Genomic DNA, 15,625 nt, shown 5'->3' with positions numbered 1-15,625 from the left:
CAAAACTCCAAATTAAGCAATTTTTGTTCCAGTGAGGGATGTTTAAATGTATACATTGTATTTATTTATTGAAGTATTTTATTTCAGATAATCTTGTTTGCTTTGTAGTCACAAATGCTATCATAATACACATATGTATATAACTTTTGACTTCTCTAACTCTACAGTTCAAGTCGTCGGGATAAAGCTAGGGTGCTAGATAAATCGATTAACAAACAAATGATTGCATATTATTAGACACTAGATTTGGGATGTTTTCAATAACTTTCTTTTCCCTGATCTTTGTATTTCATAACCCTGTGCTGCATCATCTTTATCAGCATAGGGAAGCATGCACTCATGTATTCAGTGGTGAACAGTTTTCATTTAAGTATATGACTGTCAGCTCCTGCTAATTTGATAATGCATCACTGACAGATAAAAGTTGAATGAGGTCCAACCTACCTTTTTTTTGCCCACCCTATTCATACATTCATGTTTGTACATCTGGTCTGGCATATCTGCTAGCAAAAATAACTTTTATCATTTTTCATTGTATCAAACTTGCATATTTACTCTAGAAATCAGAACTTTAAAACTGCTGAGCAAAAAAGAGCTGCCACAATTCCCTTTTAATATGGGATGTTCAGAATTCCTTTTGTGCAGGAAAAAGCTGAATACAATTCAAATACTGAGAGTTCACTGCAAGTACAAACTTTAAACACACACAAACGATAACTGCTTTTGCATTAAAAATGGAAAGTTGTGATCTTATCACAAAGCAGAATGAATATGGGGTTGTCAGTAAATTTTCAGAAAAGGGCTTGTAACCAGGAGGTCCCCGGTTCAAATCCCACCTCAACCACTGACTCATTGTGTGACCCTGAGTAAGTCACTTAACCTCCTTGTGCTCCATCTTTCAGGTGAGACGTAATTGTAAGTGACTCTGCAGCTGATGCATACTTCACATACCTTAGTCTCTGTAAGTCGCCTTGGATAAAGGCGTCTGCTAAATAAACAAATAATAATAATAATAATTGATAATTTCTTGGTAGTAACATTACACTGGGTGCAAATAACGTTATATCATTTTAGCAATACAGCAAATGGTTAAAGTAAGTGAATATATCTCATTCATAACCACAAGTATAGAAAAGGCTAAAATATTTTCATAACTACAAATAGTGAATTATCGAGGTAGTCTGTAAGAAATTTCAAGGTGAGTTATAACTCTTTCGTTAATTAAAACCCTCTTTTTCCAAGTGCAAATTAACTGCTGATAAATGATGACAATTAACACAGATTTGCTTTTAAATTCCCACGCAAACAAAAGAAATAGTCGCAAGAAGCCCTGCTCGTTAAGCTGTTAACATTATTTCATAAATCAACATAATTTTGGAAATTACATTTAGAACGATTATTTAATAACGAAATAGGCACAACAACTGCTTGAAAATGCCAAAATCAATGCTACATACCGATTTCTTGATTAACACTGGAGTTATCATTTACAAACTTTTGAAAATCCTGTCCTTTTTGTCTTCATGAATTCATTCATGTTGATATAATACTGTGTAACTCTGAGGTCTTTCTTTTAACTTATGAACAACTGAATGTGAAATGGCAAGCAGGCTTTCCATACTGGGAAGTTGGTAAAGCATCTAAGTTGAGCACTCCTGGTACAAAGAAACATTTCCATTTTTTGATATACCGTGCACTGGTTTATGTCATACAAAAAAGTGAAATGAGGATTTTTCTTGTATTATTTTTGTAGTTCTGTTGTACTTTGGTCTTCCTTAGGTACGAAGCGGAATACTCCCAAAGGTTGCAGCTTCAGGATGAAGTGAGTGTTCTAAAACACAAGCTGGAACTGCAGCAAGAGGATCATTCCCAGGTCAGCAGATTGATATATGTGTGTGTGTGTGTGTGTGTGTGTGTGTGTGTGTGTGTGTGTGTGTGTGTGTATAACATAAGTATAACTTAAATGTCCTTTTGACTGTCTGCAGTTTTGAGCAGTTTCACTTGTTTCTAGTAATTGAATGCATTCAACCCATACAGTTACGATAATTAATCGAGCCTGCCTAAAACATGGTCAAATACGGATTTAAGAATAAACCACCTGAATAAAGCTTACGTTTTAGACTGTTAATCGACGTATCATTTTCAGATGAAAGCCCGCGTCTACAAATTGAAAAGGTGCCCATTTTTTATCTTTTGTTTACCAGTGATTACAAACCAGTTTGGTGCTGTACATGATAACACACTTTGTGATTCTGTATATACCGCACTGATGTGTTAATGAAGATTTGTTTGGTTTATTTCTATATTTTTAGCCTAGCTAGATTCAAAGTATCGAACAATTATATAATAACTTGTTGTTAACTTCTACCAGGAGCACCCCCAGAAATCTTTCACATGGTATGGAAAACTGAACCACACCAACATCCCATCTCATGCCGATAACGACTCTGCATCACCGTGCTGTAAAGTGTTTCAGCCTATCAGAATGCTGCATTTTTGTTCTTTCCTGAGTTTCACAGCACCTACACTGTCACTTTAGAAAACTGCAATCAAACTGCATCACCATTTCCCTTTCTAAAAATGAATAAACACAGCGCACTGCCATTAAGACAGAACAGCAACTACACTGACAGCCAAATAGTCCAAGACAATAATAAAAGCTACAAATAAAGCTATTTGAGTTACAGACTTAAACTAGGGGAAAAACTGGCTCAAAAATCTTTTATGTTGGTTCCATTTCTAATCATTTTACTCTCACAATCACTACAACTAATCATTACTCATCCCCTAAACATGACGTATAAACATACACTTTTTTAATGTTATTGTTACACGTTGTGACAAAATAGGCAGTTAAAAAAATAAAATAACAATAATAATAATAATATAAGGAATAAACTCTCATGGCAAGATAAATGACGAGACCGAAGGTCGAGTTTCAATGTCACCAGAAGCCTGAGATACAATTACAGGCTTTTTATTGCACACTTTGGCGTACTTTATTTGTTGTAATTAGTTGTAGCCTTTTGCAATAGCTTGAAAAAGTAGCACATATGACCATTTCCCTTCCCTTGTTTTTATTTTAATGCTTTGGTTTTTAACTTTTTTTTGTTTTTGAAAAGTCTGTTTGGTTACCGTAGTAAACTGAACATTCATATTTGTGTCGTGTTAAATACCTGTCTTTGCTTCCCAGGATACTGTAATGTTGTCGAGTTACTGTACTGGTATTTGATGATTTTTCCTGTTTTCTCCATTTTCTTCCAGATACGCTTTTAATAAATTTATATCACTCAACTTTTTTCTTGTGGCAGCATTTTCCTGATTTTCAATAAACACGTCTCTGTTTTCATCAGTAATATTTTGAAATCTGGTTGTCATTTTTATTAAACTGACAGTTTGTGTGCTGTGGTGAAGTCAGTTAAGATGCCCACGCGACCTGTACATAATAAACCTCATAATCTTACAGCTGCAATGTACTTACCGTGCTCAATCCTGCAGTAGTACTGTACTCACATTTGATGCCGCCAACTTATTTGTCAGAAACAGACTGTTCAGTGTTTTTACTGATTTTTTCCCCTCTGACATTCGGATCATCAGAAGAAAGATTTTTGCTCTTTTTGAAGGCTTTAACCAAATGTATCTGCTTCCATTTTGCTCGTTACTAGCACTACATAAACATTACAATTCTACAAGCTTAAAATATCTGTTTCACTTCAACCGATCGCACAAGATTACATGCGAGTATGGCTGCGGGCACCAATGACTTCTACAAAATGCTGATCAATGAAAGAGGTCTTTCTGTACTGTTACGTATTTTCCATACAGGATAGGGTTCATGTGCCTATTCTGTAAATCATACAAGCCTTTCATTATTTTATTATTTGTTTATTTAGCAGATGCCTTTATCCAAGGCAACTTACAGAGACTAGGGTGTGTGTACTATGCATCAGCTGCAGAGTCACTTACAATTACGTCTCACCCGAAAGACTGAGCACAAGGAGGTTAAGTGACTTGCTGAGGGTCACACAATGAGTCAGTGGCTCAGGTGGGATTTGAATCGGGGACCTTCTGGTTACAAGCCCTTTTCTTTAACCACTGGACCACACAGCCTCCAATTATGAAAATAATGGTGATCTTTTATTTAACATCATGTATTCAAAGGAACTACACAATTATATCTACCTGAAGCCATAATAGTATTACAGTATTTTATGTTAGATTTTAAAATGTAATTCAATTTGTGTCCAAAAATTACGAAGCGGTGTGTAATTCAATATGGTAACATAACATTATTCAGCAGGTTTCATTCAGCTTTATGAAGCAGAATTAGTTCATTCTATTGGGTTAATTAACTAATTTTGTTTGTCAAAGAAATATGTTTGGTATTTAAAAAAATAATAATTGGCAAGCCAAATACAGTATAAAAAATCATTTGTTACTCTGTTACAGTATATACTGCAGTAATTGTCTGATTGATTAATACCATATTACAGGGACTACCAAAACCGCTGCTTGTTTATTGATTTTTAACTTGATGGAGATAATTTTGTAGATAATTAATTTTGTTCTTTTTTTTACCAGAATGTTGGTATGATGATGTGGTGCCAGTGTGACAGCAGGTTCATATGAAAGCAGTTCCAGTTAAAAAAAAAATCGACAGAATGTTTATAACACATTGAGACACACTTGTGGTGTAAATGTGCATAGACAGCCAAAGCATTAACTTGCTAACTTGTATTTGCAGGACTTTTAAAAGTGCTTTTTATTATCGCTTTCTTTAACATTCAAGATTCTTCAAGGACATTTCATTGACGTACTTGTGAAGATAAAGCAGGCATTATTTCACTATGGGTTTGATAACTTATTAAGTGTAGAAATAAGCCCCAAGTCACCAGCACGTGGTAAATGAAATTGAAAAGCACTTAAAAATGGTCCACGGACTATGAATATATGTTATTTCTTGGAACACAGTTTGTTTTATAGGCCTATATATTTTAAATCATATAACCTGAGGATGATTTTATTTTTATTTTTTTAAATGTCTGGTAACATCAAGAAAAAAGTTTTAAAATCGAGTAAAGTACCATTTAAAACAGGAAGCACAATGTTAAAATGTTCTTGTGATTTATTGGTGTCTTTTATCTCAATAGTGGTTTTTGGAGGCCATTCCACTCCAGGTTTATTAAGTGAAATGAAATAAGGAACTAATTTAGTGCTTGGTTGGAGGTTTAATTGGTTCAATTAAACAATTTTAAAACATGGTTGGAACAAAGAGCTGCAATAGAATCAACTGGAAGAGCCAAATTTGCCTACCCCTAATTTATAAGGATGCATCACTGGGCTTCATAAGATTCAAAGCCATCTAGATCATGACTAGGCAACTCTAGCCCTGGGGTGCAGTTCCATTACAGGTGTAATAGGTGTCAGGAAATGATTGAGTGCTGTAGGTCCTGGCCAGGGGTTTTATTGGTGGAATTTAAGAAAGGATAACAGCCTGTCCAACCCATAGTTTACACTGTCCGGCATCTTCAGAGCAAAAATAAAATTATGTTTGTTGCTCGCTATAACCTCAATAAACATGATTGTACTGTGTGGCCCATCTACATTTACTATATATAATATAATGCACTTTGAGAACTAACCTGTGAGAATAGCATACCTTAACAGTCCACACATACACATACACATATATTTAAGGTTTGTATGTGCTTTATCAGGACATTTTAGATAGATAGATAATGTACTCTGAAGGTAGATTCTGTAGAATAAATCCAGTACAATTCCAAATCTCTGTAAAAAAAAAAAAAAAAAAAACTGATATAATTTTAATGTGACCAAGTAAAAAACTGAAGCCTGAAATATTATTGTGTAGGTTAATTTTGCATTGCTGTGACAGGACCCATTTGTAAGAAAGGTGAAATGTATACCCCAGATTCTCAGCAGATTTTTTTTATCAAAAACCCTGTTTTAAGATAGCTGTGATTTTTTTTGTATGTTAGTTATAATTTATTTTGACCAGCCTTCAAGAAAAGGATGCTCTTGTTTGTCTCCTTTGAGGTGTTAATGTGTGGACTGTCAGGAACAGAAATCTGTATAATTTGAATATGACCAAGTGAATTGCAGTTTACAGAGTTACATGTTTGGTCACTGCAGTAAGCGCCCCCTGAGCTGGTTCCTCTTAGGACTCATAACAATGCTAGATGCGGGTTGTCTCTATGGTAACTGAAAACAAAAATGGAATGCTAGGCCTGTTGTCACCATTGGTTTCCTGGGAAACAAATTCAGATATCGTCAGAAAATTAAACTTTGCTGACGATATGTGTCTCCAAAGTCATTATAAACTTCTGCGGTATAACTTAATTGTGCATCCAAAATGTGTTTAAGATTTCAGTCATAATCAAGTCATTTAAAAAGTTGAAGGTTTTATTATGGTAAGTTCAACTTGTGTTAGGAGTATTTTACTGCTACTGAGCAATGCAATTAACAATAAAAAGCTATATGATGCACACCATTGACTTCTCAAGGTTAGATTTAAACAATTCCACCAGTGGCAATAAATTAATCTGGAGCTTAATCTGTTCATTGTCATTAAAAATGTGCATGTGTTGCAGCACTGCCTCTGATTTATTACTGCCAAACCTTGACTCCCAACTTCATAAACCCTATTAGTGCACAACTATTGCAATTCAAAACCTTTTGACAAAGTCCCACAGAAAATATTAATTCTCAAATTGAACGCAGTAGGGATCCAAGGAAATGCATGCACATGGATTAGGGAGTGGTTAACATGTAGAAAACAGAAAGTACTGATTAGAGGAGAAACCTTACAATGGAGCGAGGTAACCAGTGGTGTACCACAGGGATCAGTATTAGGTCCTCTGCTATTCATAGTCTACGTTAATGATTAATGAGTGGCAAACACTGTTGCAGCAGCAAAGGTCATTCAAAATTATCAAGACAGCATTCAGAACTGGGTAGACACATGGCAAATGACATTTAATAGAGAAAAGTGTAAAGTATTGCACGCAGGCAATAAAAATGTGCATTATAAATATCATATGGGAGATACTGAAATTGAAGAAGGGATCTATGAAAAAGACCTAGGAGTTTATGTTGACTCAGAAATGTCTTCATCTAGACAATGTGGGGAAGCTATAAAAATGCCAACAAGATGCTCAGATATATTGTGAGAAGTGTTGAATTTAAATCAAGGGAAGTAATGTTAAAACTTTACAATGCATTAGTAAGACCTCACCTAGAATATTGTGTTCAGTTCTGGTCACCTCGTTACAAAAAGGATATTGCTGCACTAGAAAGAGTGCAGAGAAGAGCAACCAGAATTATCCTGGGTTTAAAAGGCATGTCGTTTGCAGACAGGCTAAAAGAATTGAATCTATTCAGTCTTGAACAAGAAGACTATGCGGTTATCTGATTCAAGCATTCAAAATCCTAAAAGGTATAGACAATGTTGACCCAGGGGACTTTTTCGACCTGAAAAAAGAAACAAGGACCAGGGGTCACAAATAGAGATTAGATAAAGGGGCATTCAGAACAGAAAATAGGAGGCACTTTTTTATAGAGAGAATTGTGAGGGTATGGAACCAACTCCCAAATAATGTTGTTAAAGCTGACACACTGGGATCCTTCAAGAAGCTGCTTGATGAGATTCTGGGATCAATAAGCTACTGACAACCAAACAAGCAAGATGGGCTGAATGGCCTCCTCTTGTTTGTAAACTTTCTTATGTTCTTATGTTCTTTTACCACCCATGTGCTGTAATGAGGATGCACGGACTGCACAAAGGGGAAAGCACAGTTTGGGCCTTCCAGTAATTGCTGTCTTCATTTATTTATAATGTTATATGTTTTAGTCGTCTATATAAATAAATTATCTTCATTTCCCATTTATTTTTTAAAACAAATTACCACTTCTAACGTTCTAATGTTTTGTCCATCTTTGCTACGATTGTACTGTAATGTGCTTCAGTGTCTACTTCAGTTAATCATATAATTAGGACTGTGTATATTCTTTACGAGTGTCTAAAATACTGTAGTTAATTACTTACCTTTTAGAAGACCATATTTGGATTTAGTAGGCTGAAGTTATTGAAACCATAAATCCTGTTAATTCAGCAACAAGTTTCAGAGAATTTTCCATATAATGTGAAAACTTTCAATTTACTATTTGTTTGTGCTGAGCTAAATTATACAATGATGACTATACGCAATATGGATGTCAATGACATGTTACAACCCACCTTTTCAGCACAATTATCCAGTAAGGACCTATGGGGCTCATGTTAAATAGCGAATCAGAAAGACAGGACTAGATCAATACAGGTCTCTCTGATTCACTATAAGCAAGTTAGACATGAGCTTCCTACTTTATGTCCTTATTGAGTTGACTCTAAACAAATACCTCTAAAATGTGAGGAATTTATTTGGGTATTCTGGCCCCTGATAAAAAAGAAATGTATATATATATATATATATATATATATATATATATATATATATATATATATATATATATATATAATACATGGATGAAGGCTATATTTGCATCCTGAGCCATTCGAAAAAAGAATGATAATACCACAGTAGTGACATCAAAAAGTGAAATGTTCATTAATGATCAACAAAATGAGAATACGTTAAAAAAAAAAAGATGTAAAGCTGGTACATTCATATCTCAGAGAAACTAAACGGATAACGACATAGAACGTCAGTACAGCACTGAAAGATACTATTTAAAAAAAAAAAAAGAAACTGTTGCCTCAAGGACTTCATCAATCTGAGCTAAGGTTGCCCTCAGTCTGCACCAAAGGCATTCTTGTGTTAAAGGAGATTCCTCCCCACATTATCACACTTCCACCGCCCCAACGGTTGGCTTGAACAACGCAACAGTCAGCATAATGTTCACCACGACATCTCCACACACATTGTCTTCCTCTCTGTCAAGGGCAAAGCAGTTTTCATCAGTGAATAAAACACTCCATTACTCTCTCTGCCACCACCTCAGATGTTCTCTGGCCCACAGAAGATTTAATCTCTCAGCTGTCAACATGTTACCCCTGAATGTCCTTCGAGCATGCAAATTATTTTCATGCAGACGGCGAGCTACAGTCATTCTGCTGTAGCCACTGCAGTCTGATAATCATTATGCAGATGGATCAATCAGATGTGACGGTCCTGGGCTGGTGTGGTGACCCTCTGCCTTCCAGGACATGGCCTGTCCCTCACAGAGCCGGTCTGGACTAGTCTGCTGATTGTTGAAGCAGAACATCTCATTCTCTGGGCAAACAGGCTGCCTTCAATCATGTCAATAGCAACCAGGCGATCTTCATTACTCAAGTGGAGCATGGTTGTATCTTTTGCTGTTCTTGCATTAATTAAAATCATGTCGAGTGGGTATTTATATACAGATTCTTAATCAACTCATTTTGGCAAATTTAATTGCTCAAATACCAAATACCAAATACCAAACACTGAGCACCTGGCGTTTTTTAAGAAATCACATGACTTGAGCTCAGTATTTTGTTATCCCAAAGAACAATACTACTCAAACAATCAACAAACCTATCTGCTCACTATTTAAAATATAAATAACATTATGTATATGACTGTGGCAAAGTGGCTTGCCATGTGCAGGTGTAGTTGGTGCAGTGCTCAGGAATAACAAACACAAGACAGTGAACGTTCAATAAAACAGCTTTTTTATTTGGCTGGGTTGCGTGTCAACAACACTTAAATAATAAGCACGGGCTCTACACAGCCATGTGTATCTCTTCATGCAAAATAAGGGTTTCAGTCCTAAACACTAAACACAGACACGGTCACTTCTCCAGACAGTAAAACTTAGACTGTTGCGTTTTCATTGTGCAGCAGTATATATATATATATATATATATATATATATATATATATATATATATATATATACATTGATGTGGACAACTTACTGTCTAATCACCCTGGCTCTTTGAGCTAATATATATTTATCTGTATATATTTGCATTGCCGTGACAGCCCTTATAAAAGATTACACAATGGTATTTATGCACAGTATATTATATTATTTATCATACCTTTGTATTCTTTAGAACGCTTACCTGTGCTTTACCTGGTTTTCCCCGTACTTTTTTGAAATAGCTGTGATTTTTTGGTATTTTATTTATAAACCCCATTTTGTTCAGCATTATTGAAAGGTCACCATGGATAAAGGCGTCTGCCAAATACATAAATAATAACAAAAAGGATGCACATTTTTGGTCTCCTTTGAGGTGTTCTTAATGTGTGGAATGTGTCGGGGAACAGAAATCAAGGTGGTGGAGTGCTAACCCCAAGGAAGCATACTGTACTTCACTGGCCTTACTATTCCCAGACACAATTCTTAGAAATGTTAACTTTAGTACATATCCGTCCATCAGCTGGTTTTAAAAGGTGTGTATTGACCTGTGTTTTATTTTTTTATAACTGTAATAGAGGTTTACTCTAACAAAATCTCAGAGTAAGGCTTTTTATAGACATACTCTTCCCATAGGAAATGCTTCATTGCCACACTTATCATTGCGCAGTTGAATTTTCATTTCTAATATATTTTCAATTTGAAAAGTCTCTGAAAGTTACACAGTAGAGAAATTCTTCTATTTCAAATGCTGTATGTTTACATGCTTGTTAAAACTTCGGGATAGTTAACTGTCCTGCTTCTTTATAATCCATCAGTCATGCACTCATAGATGTTTCAAAATGAAATAAACTTCCAATAAATGAAAAGTTGCAAATTCTGATAGGAAATCTTTAACTGCACTTTCACTATTATCCAAGAGTACTATTATAACATTCAAACTGCAGCTATTGTGCTTAATTACTCCAAATTTCAGTCCAGTTGTTTTCATATGAAGTTACAGGGCCGGCACTAAAATTAACCCAGCTGTAATAGAGGTAGTTCATTTTTATTGCCAGACACAGTGCTTCGTTTTTTAAGTGTCCATTGAGTGCACAGTAAATCGGCTTATGTACAGCGGTGCATATATCAAGCCAGCCATATTTAATGTGATGACATACTGTAGATGGCAGCCCTAGAGTACGGTTCAATAGTGCTGAAGATAGTTAGAACATTAACAAATGGACAAACAATGAATTTAATTAAACTACCAAATGATTAAAAGAAAAACTCAACACTTAACATTTTCTGTTGAATTTTTGTTCCCAGTATTATTCAATTGGTAATTACACATATTTTGCAGTTATCTGCCCTGTATTTAAAACAGTTCCTTTAAGGTAACTGTATATAACCACTTTGAAAGAATCTCCTTTCAGAAAACATTACCCTTATGTAATGTAAATAAACTCTTTACAGAATATACGCCTAGACTTACAAAGCACAGAACCGACTAACTCCTTTCAACTGCCACAGATGAAAACAATTAAAGTTTTCTTGTAAAACAAATCACAAATGATTTCCAGATCCTGAAATGGATTTCCTGGGGATTTTAATAATTTATTCTTTAACAATACATCTTACATTTTTTGAGGTTGCTTTTTATTAAGTACAGTTGGGCAGCCTTTGGATTTTTCAGAGACTGGTTCAAGTATGCACGTGCACAGGCCATTATTGAGACAGCTGCTGCTTTAGTTTAGTTATATATGTGTAAATACAAATAATAATAGTTGTTGTTTTGAATGCAAATTCATGAATACAAATATGTAACATGAATGGATAATAATACAATGACAAAACCCTCAAATAACACAGACACAAAGTGAGGAAACCTCTGGGGACCTAAATCTGAAACACATTTGATGGTCAACCAAACATCAAATGTTTATGGTAATTTAGTGACCTAACATTTATTATGTAGTAGAATAATTAGAAGGGTCCCCATTAACAGATGCTAACATTTTACAAATGTGTGATATGTGCACAAATGTATAAATAAATCCTTATATTTGTTATTTGTATGTATACCTTATCACTCACAACAGAACACAAATTATGTAGCACACACACACATTGTGTACAGTGTATGCAAAAGCCAGTAAATCACCATGCAAGTGTGCGTAATACTGTACGCATGTCCTCACAAATATTCTCAAACTATCTGAAACGGTAATGCCAAAATGATTTACATCTTTGCATTGTGTTGCAGCTGCTGGATTTAAAGATGCACCTGAGTAATGACCAGAGACACCGTGGACAAGTGGATGAAGAGAACCAGCATCTGCTTGAGCAGGTGAATGAGCTGACAGCCAAGATCACTGCACTGGAAAGCAAGGTGAGATCAGTGAAGCCTACCTACTAAGAGAGAGAGAGAGAGAGAGAGAGAGAGAGAGAGAGAGAGAGAGAGAGAGAGAGAGAGAGAGAGAGACTATACTATCTGGCCAGCTTTCATAGTCATCGCCTTTGAATTATCCTATAACACACACCTTCCCATATATAGAACAGACTTATCATTTATATTGCAAAGGGCACCCGAGTGTAGCACAGTAGGAGACATAGCTAAGATTACTTTTCCACAGGTAAAGTTATAAGAAGGAAACTTTGGTGAAAAAGAAAAAAACACCCCCAGCTATTTAAAATATGCATTGTTTTATATTGTTAAAATTCATAGGATTTTTTTTATAAAGAAATATGTTATCCAGAATAACCCTGCTGTGAGTTGAAATTTCTTCAAAGAAAATGTTACTTGATTTACTAGGGAAAATATATTCGAAATTATTCGTCAAGGATAGTCCATCAAAATAAATTTTGTTTCATTTCCATCAGAGCCCCTTGGTAGACAATTTTACAGTTGGATAGACTGAGCCACAGGAGGTAATTTGGCCAATGTCACACTATTAGTTAGTTGCTGGACTTGGATATGAAGCAATACTTGTTTCTAGGCCAAGTGCCATACTGTATTAAGATAATGCTAAATATTTTTTTGTATTACTTGATTCTAAAATTGGCTTAAGGCAGTTGTTTGAAATTCACATAATCTAGAAATACTAATCTGAGTATATGTTCACACTGTATGTGGCTAGTAGTTTATTGAGCTTGGAAAGATAATGAAGTCTTTGATTATCAAGTCCTCAACCCTTTTCTAGCAACACTACAGTTTAATATCTTGGGGTCAGTGCCTGCGCTTGGATTTACTGTGCCCTGATGCAAGACTGTGAAGTAGGCAAATGCGTTTGTTACCACTCATAAGCGAAAACAACATCCTGTGAACACACTTAACAAAGCATGTCAAGTTTTTTTGTAAATACTGAATTTTTACCATCCGTTAGTTATATACTGAGCATCAAAAGAAACATATCACTTATATTTGAGCATCAAAAGAAACTCACCACTTATATTTGAGCATCAAAAGAAACATCACTTATATTTGGATAAAATTCAATTTTTATTGTGCTGATTAACAATTGACATTTACTGTCTAAAATTATGGGGGAACGGGGGATACTGTGAAAGTCACAGGCTAGTAGCGTCTGTGGCCACCGTTGGAAGCAATAATAAGCCAGGAGCTGGAGCAGGGTTCTCTTTCAGCTCTGGAGCCAGCCAGGAGCTGGAGCTGACCTACTGGAGCCACTCCAGAGCTGGAACCAGCAAACCCAGAACACTGCCATTCACTTAAGAGCTCTTGTACCATAAAATTAGATTAAAGATGCTGGATTATTGGAAATGATATCAGTCAGAGCAGGATGAGAAGCCGAGTGAGAGGGTAGCAATAGCACCAAGAAAAGAGCCGTGAACCGCGCAGAGCGCCAGGAACATAAATCTTTCTACTCTCCTCACCCTGTGGACTTGTTGGCTGTGTCAAGTCAGCGTGTCTTCTTCCCTCACAGAGGCGCATGCTTTTGTTCCTTCTCTGTTGTGCTGCCATCCTTGCTTGGTCTTCTTTACAAGCTGACAAATCCTAGCAGGGTCCTGCGCCACACGGAAGACCCCAGCTGATTAGAATCCCTGATGTGCAGCCAGCATTTTTCAAAAAATCTTAATTGGATACATTTACTGTGACATATCTTTTATTGCACTAATTAAAGAAAAATCTTTCAAATGAATCATAGCGATGAATCATTAGTATTATATCTATGTCGTTTTTGCATTATGGAAAGAATTTAAAATTGCACAAAGGTTCATTTGAGTTAGGAGGTAGATTTTTCAAGGTTTACATGATAAAAACAGATAAAAAGTTATTTTAAAACCATTTTTCATTTTTTTGTTTGTTTTATGAATACTGCAGTTGAATAGTGTGTGTAAAAAAGTCAATCTAAGCTTGACCAAATGTTCTTACTTATATTTTTTAATCTGATGAAGAGATCTGTGTGGTCCTGAAAGTGTATGTGTGAGTCTTACATGCTGGCCCTTTAAAATAAAAATAATCATTTTAATATAATAAAAGTGTTCATTTTCAGCCTTTTTGTGTTGCTGTGACATCATATTACAAATACAGTGATGTCATAAAGAAAACCATTGCAAAGAGCCTTTAATTTATATATCCTGCATTTTATCCACTGAAGTAAACATATTTAGTGTGGTTTTCCATTAATGAGTTTGATTTTTGCTTGCAGCACCAACAGGGTTGTATTTAGCTTCCGGGTGAGTACATGTTTAGACTGGAGTTATCCATGCCTAATAGACTATTAGGTTACAAGATTAATTTAGTTTGGAAATGAAAAGTATAAAATATATGTCATCCTGTGCAATAAACAAAGCTGAGCTCTTCAAACTGTACAGAATGATTTGTATTATAATAAGAGAGACCCTACACAGGACTTAATAATATATTATAAATCACACAAAAAAAAGATTGTATCTTTTTAAGAGTATGGTAACACAAGCTGAAAATTCAAAGGTTACGTTTGTGTTATGCAACCTGTCTGATAGGACATGAGTGGACACAAACACACAGACACCAGCAGATAGCAAAACTTGTATTGATTAGATAGGTTACGTCATTTTGTTTAGGTTACTGCTGTTAAAAAATGTGTGCTATTGTGTATGCAGACATATAGGACACTGTTAGATCACAGTAGCTGGAGTACTGTGGGCAAGGATGGGGTTCTGTTTTAACAATTTCACGGCAGCAAAGGAATTCAAATAACTATGTCATAGCAACTAAGGAGCTGATCTGGGATATCCAAGACCTCCTTACACTTCATCCTTTTTCTCAGTTCATTAGACCACCATAATTCTCAGTGCATGTTTGTGCATATGTAGGGAAAAGGCTACATCTTAGCATTTGGATATGAACTGTTGACAACATCAAAACTTTGATTGTGAAGGGTTCATCGTCCCATAAATCTGATCCTTGGGATCGTTTGAGCGAAGTGGCACAGCAGTGTAGAATCAGAAGCATGTGTATGGCCTTCTCTTAAACCCACTTTGTAATAAGGGTATAAATGCAGCAGTGTTAATCTGTGACCCTACAGGCTCAGTAAAAGACTAGTCTCTTTTCTAAAATACACTATAGGTTACAGGCAGGGCCGGATTAAGAGTAATGGGGGCCCGGGGATGTTATTGTTTTGGGGGCCCCTCTTTGCATATTCAGTTCCTTCCCTTTACTGTTTTACTACCACCACACTCGATTAACATTAATATCAAATTAGCTTTAAAAAGTAATTCTCTTTGAAGTTAGTCA

General features: G+C 35.6%; 1 protein-coding gene across 4 annotated transcripts in view; it reads left to right on the top strand.

The window, feature by feature from the left end:
* The window catches only part of LOC117419736 (lamin-B2-like), a 47,405-nt gene that overhangs the window by 7,455 nt on the left and 24,325 nt on the right, over positions 1–15,625 (top strand). For all 4 annotated transcript variants that reach the window (XM_058986167.1, XM_058986168.1, XM_058986170.1 and 1 more), the window contains exons 5-6: positions 1,780–1,873; positions 12,152–12,277. In XM_058986167.1, the coding sequence (XP_058842150.1) occupies positions 1,780–1,873; positions 12,152–12,277 (220 nt within the window). The remainder of the gene's footprint in view (positions 1–1,779; positions 1,874–12,151; positions 12,278–15,625) is intronic.

The sequence above is a fragment of the Acipenser ruthenus genome, chromosome 14 (genome assembly GCF_902713425.1).
Source record: "Acipenser ruthenus chromosome 14, fAciRut3.2 maternal haplotype, whole genome shotgun sequence".
NCBI classification, from domain to species: domain Eukaryota; kingdom Metazoa; phylum Chordata; class Actinopteri; order Acipenseriformes; family Acipenseridae; genus Acipenser; species Acipenser ruthenus.
This window is presented reverse-complemented; position numbering and strand designations above follow the sequence as displayed.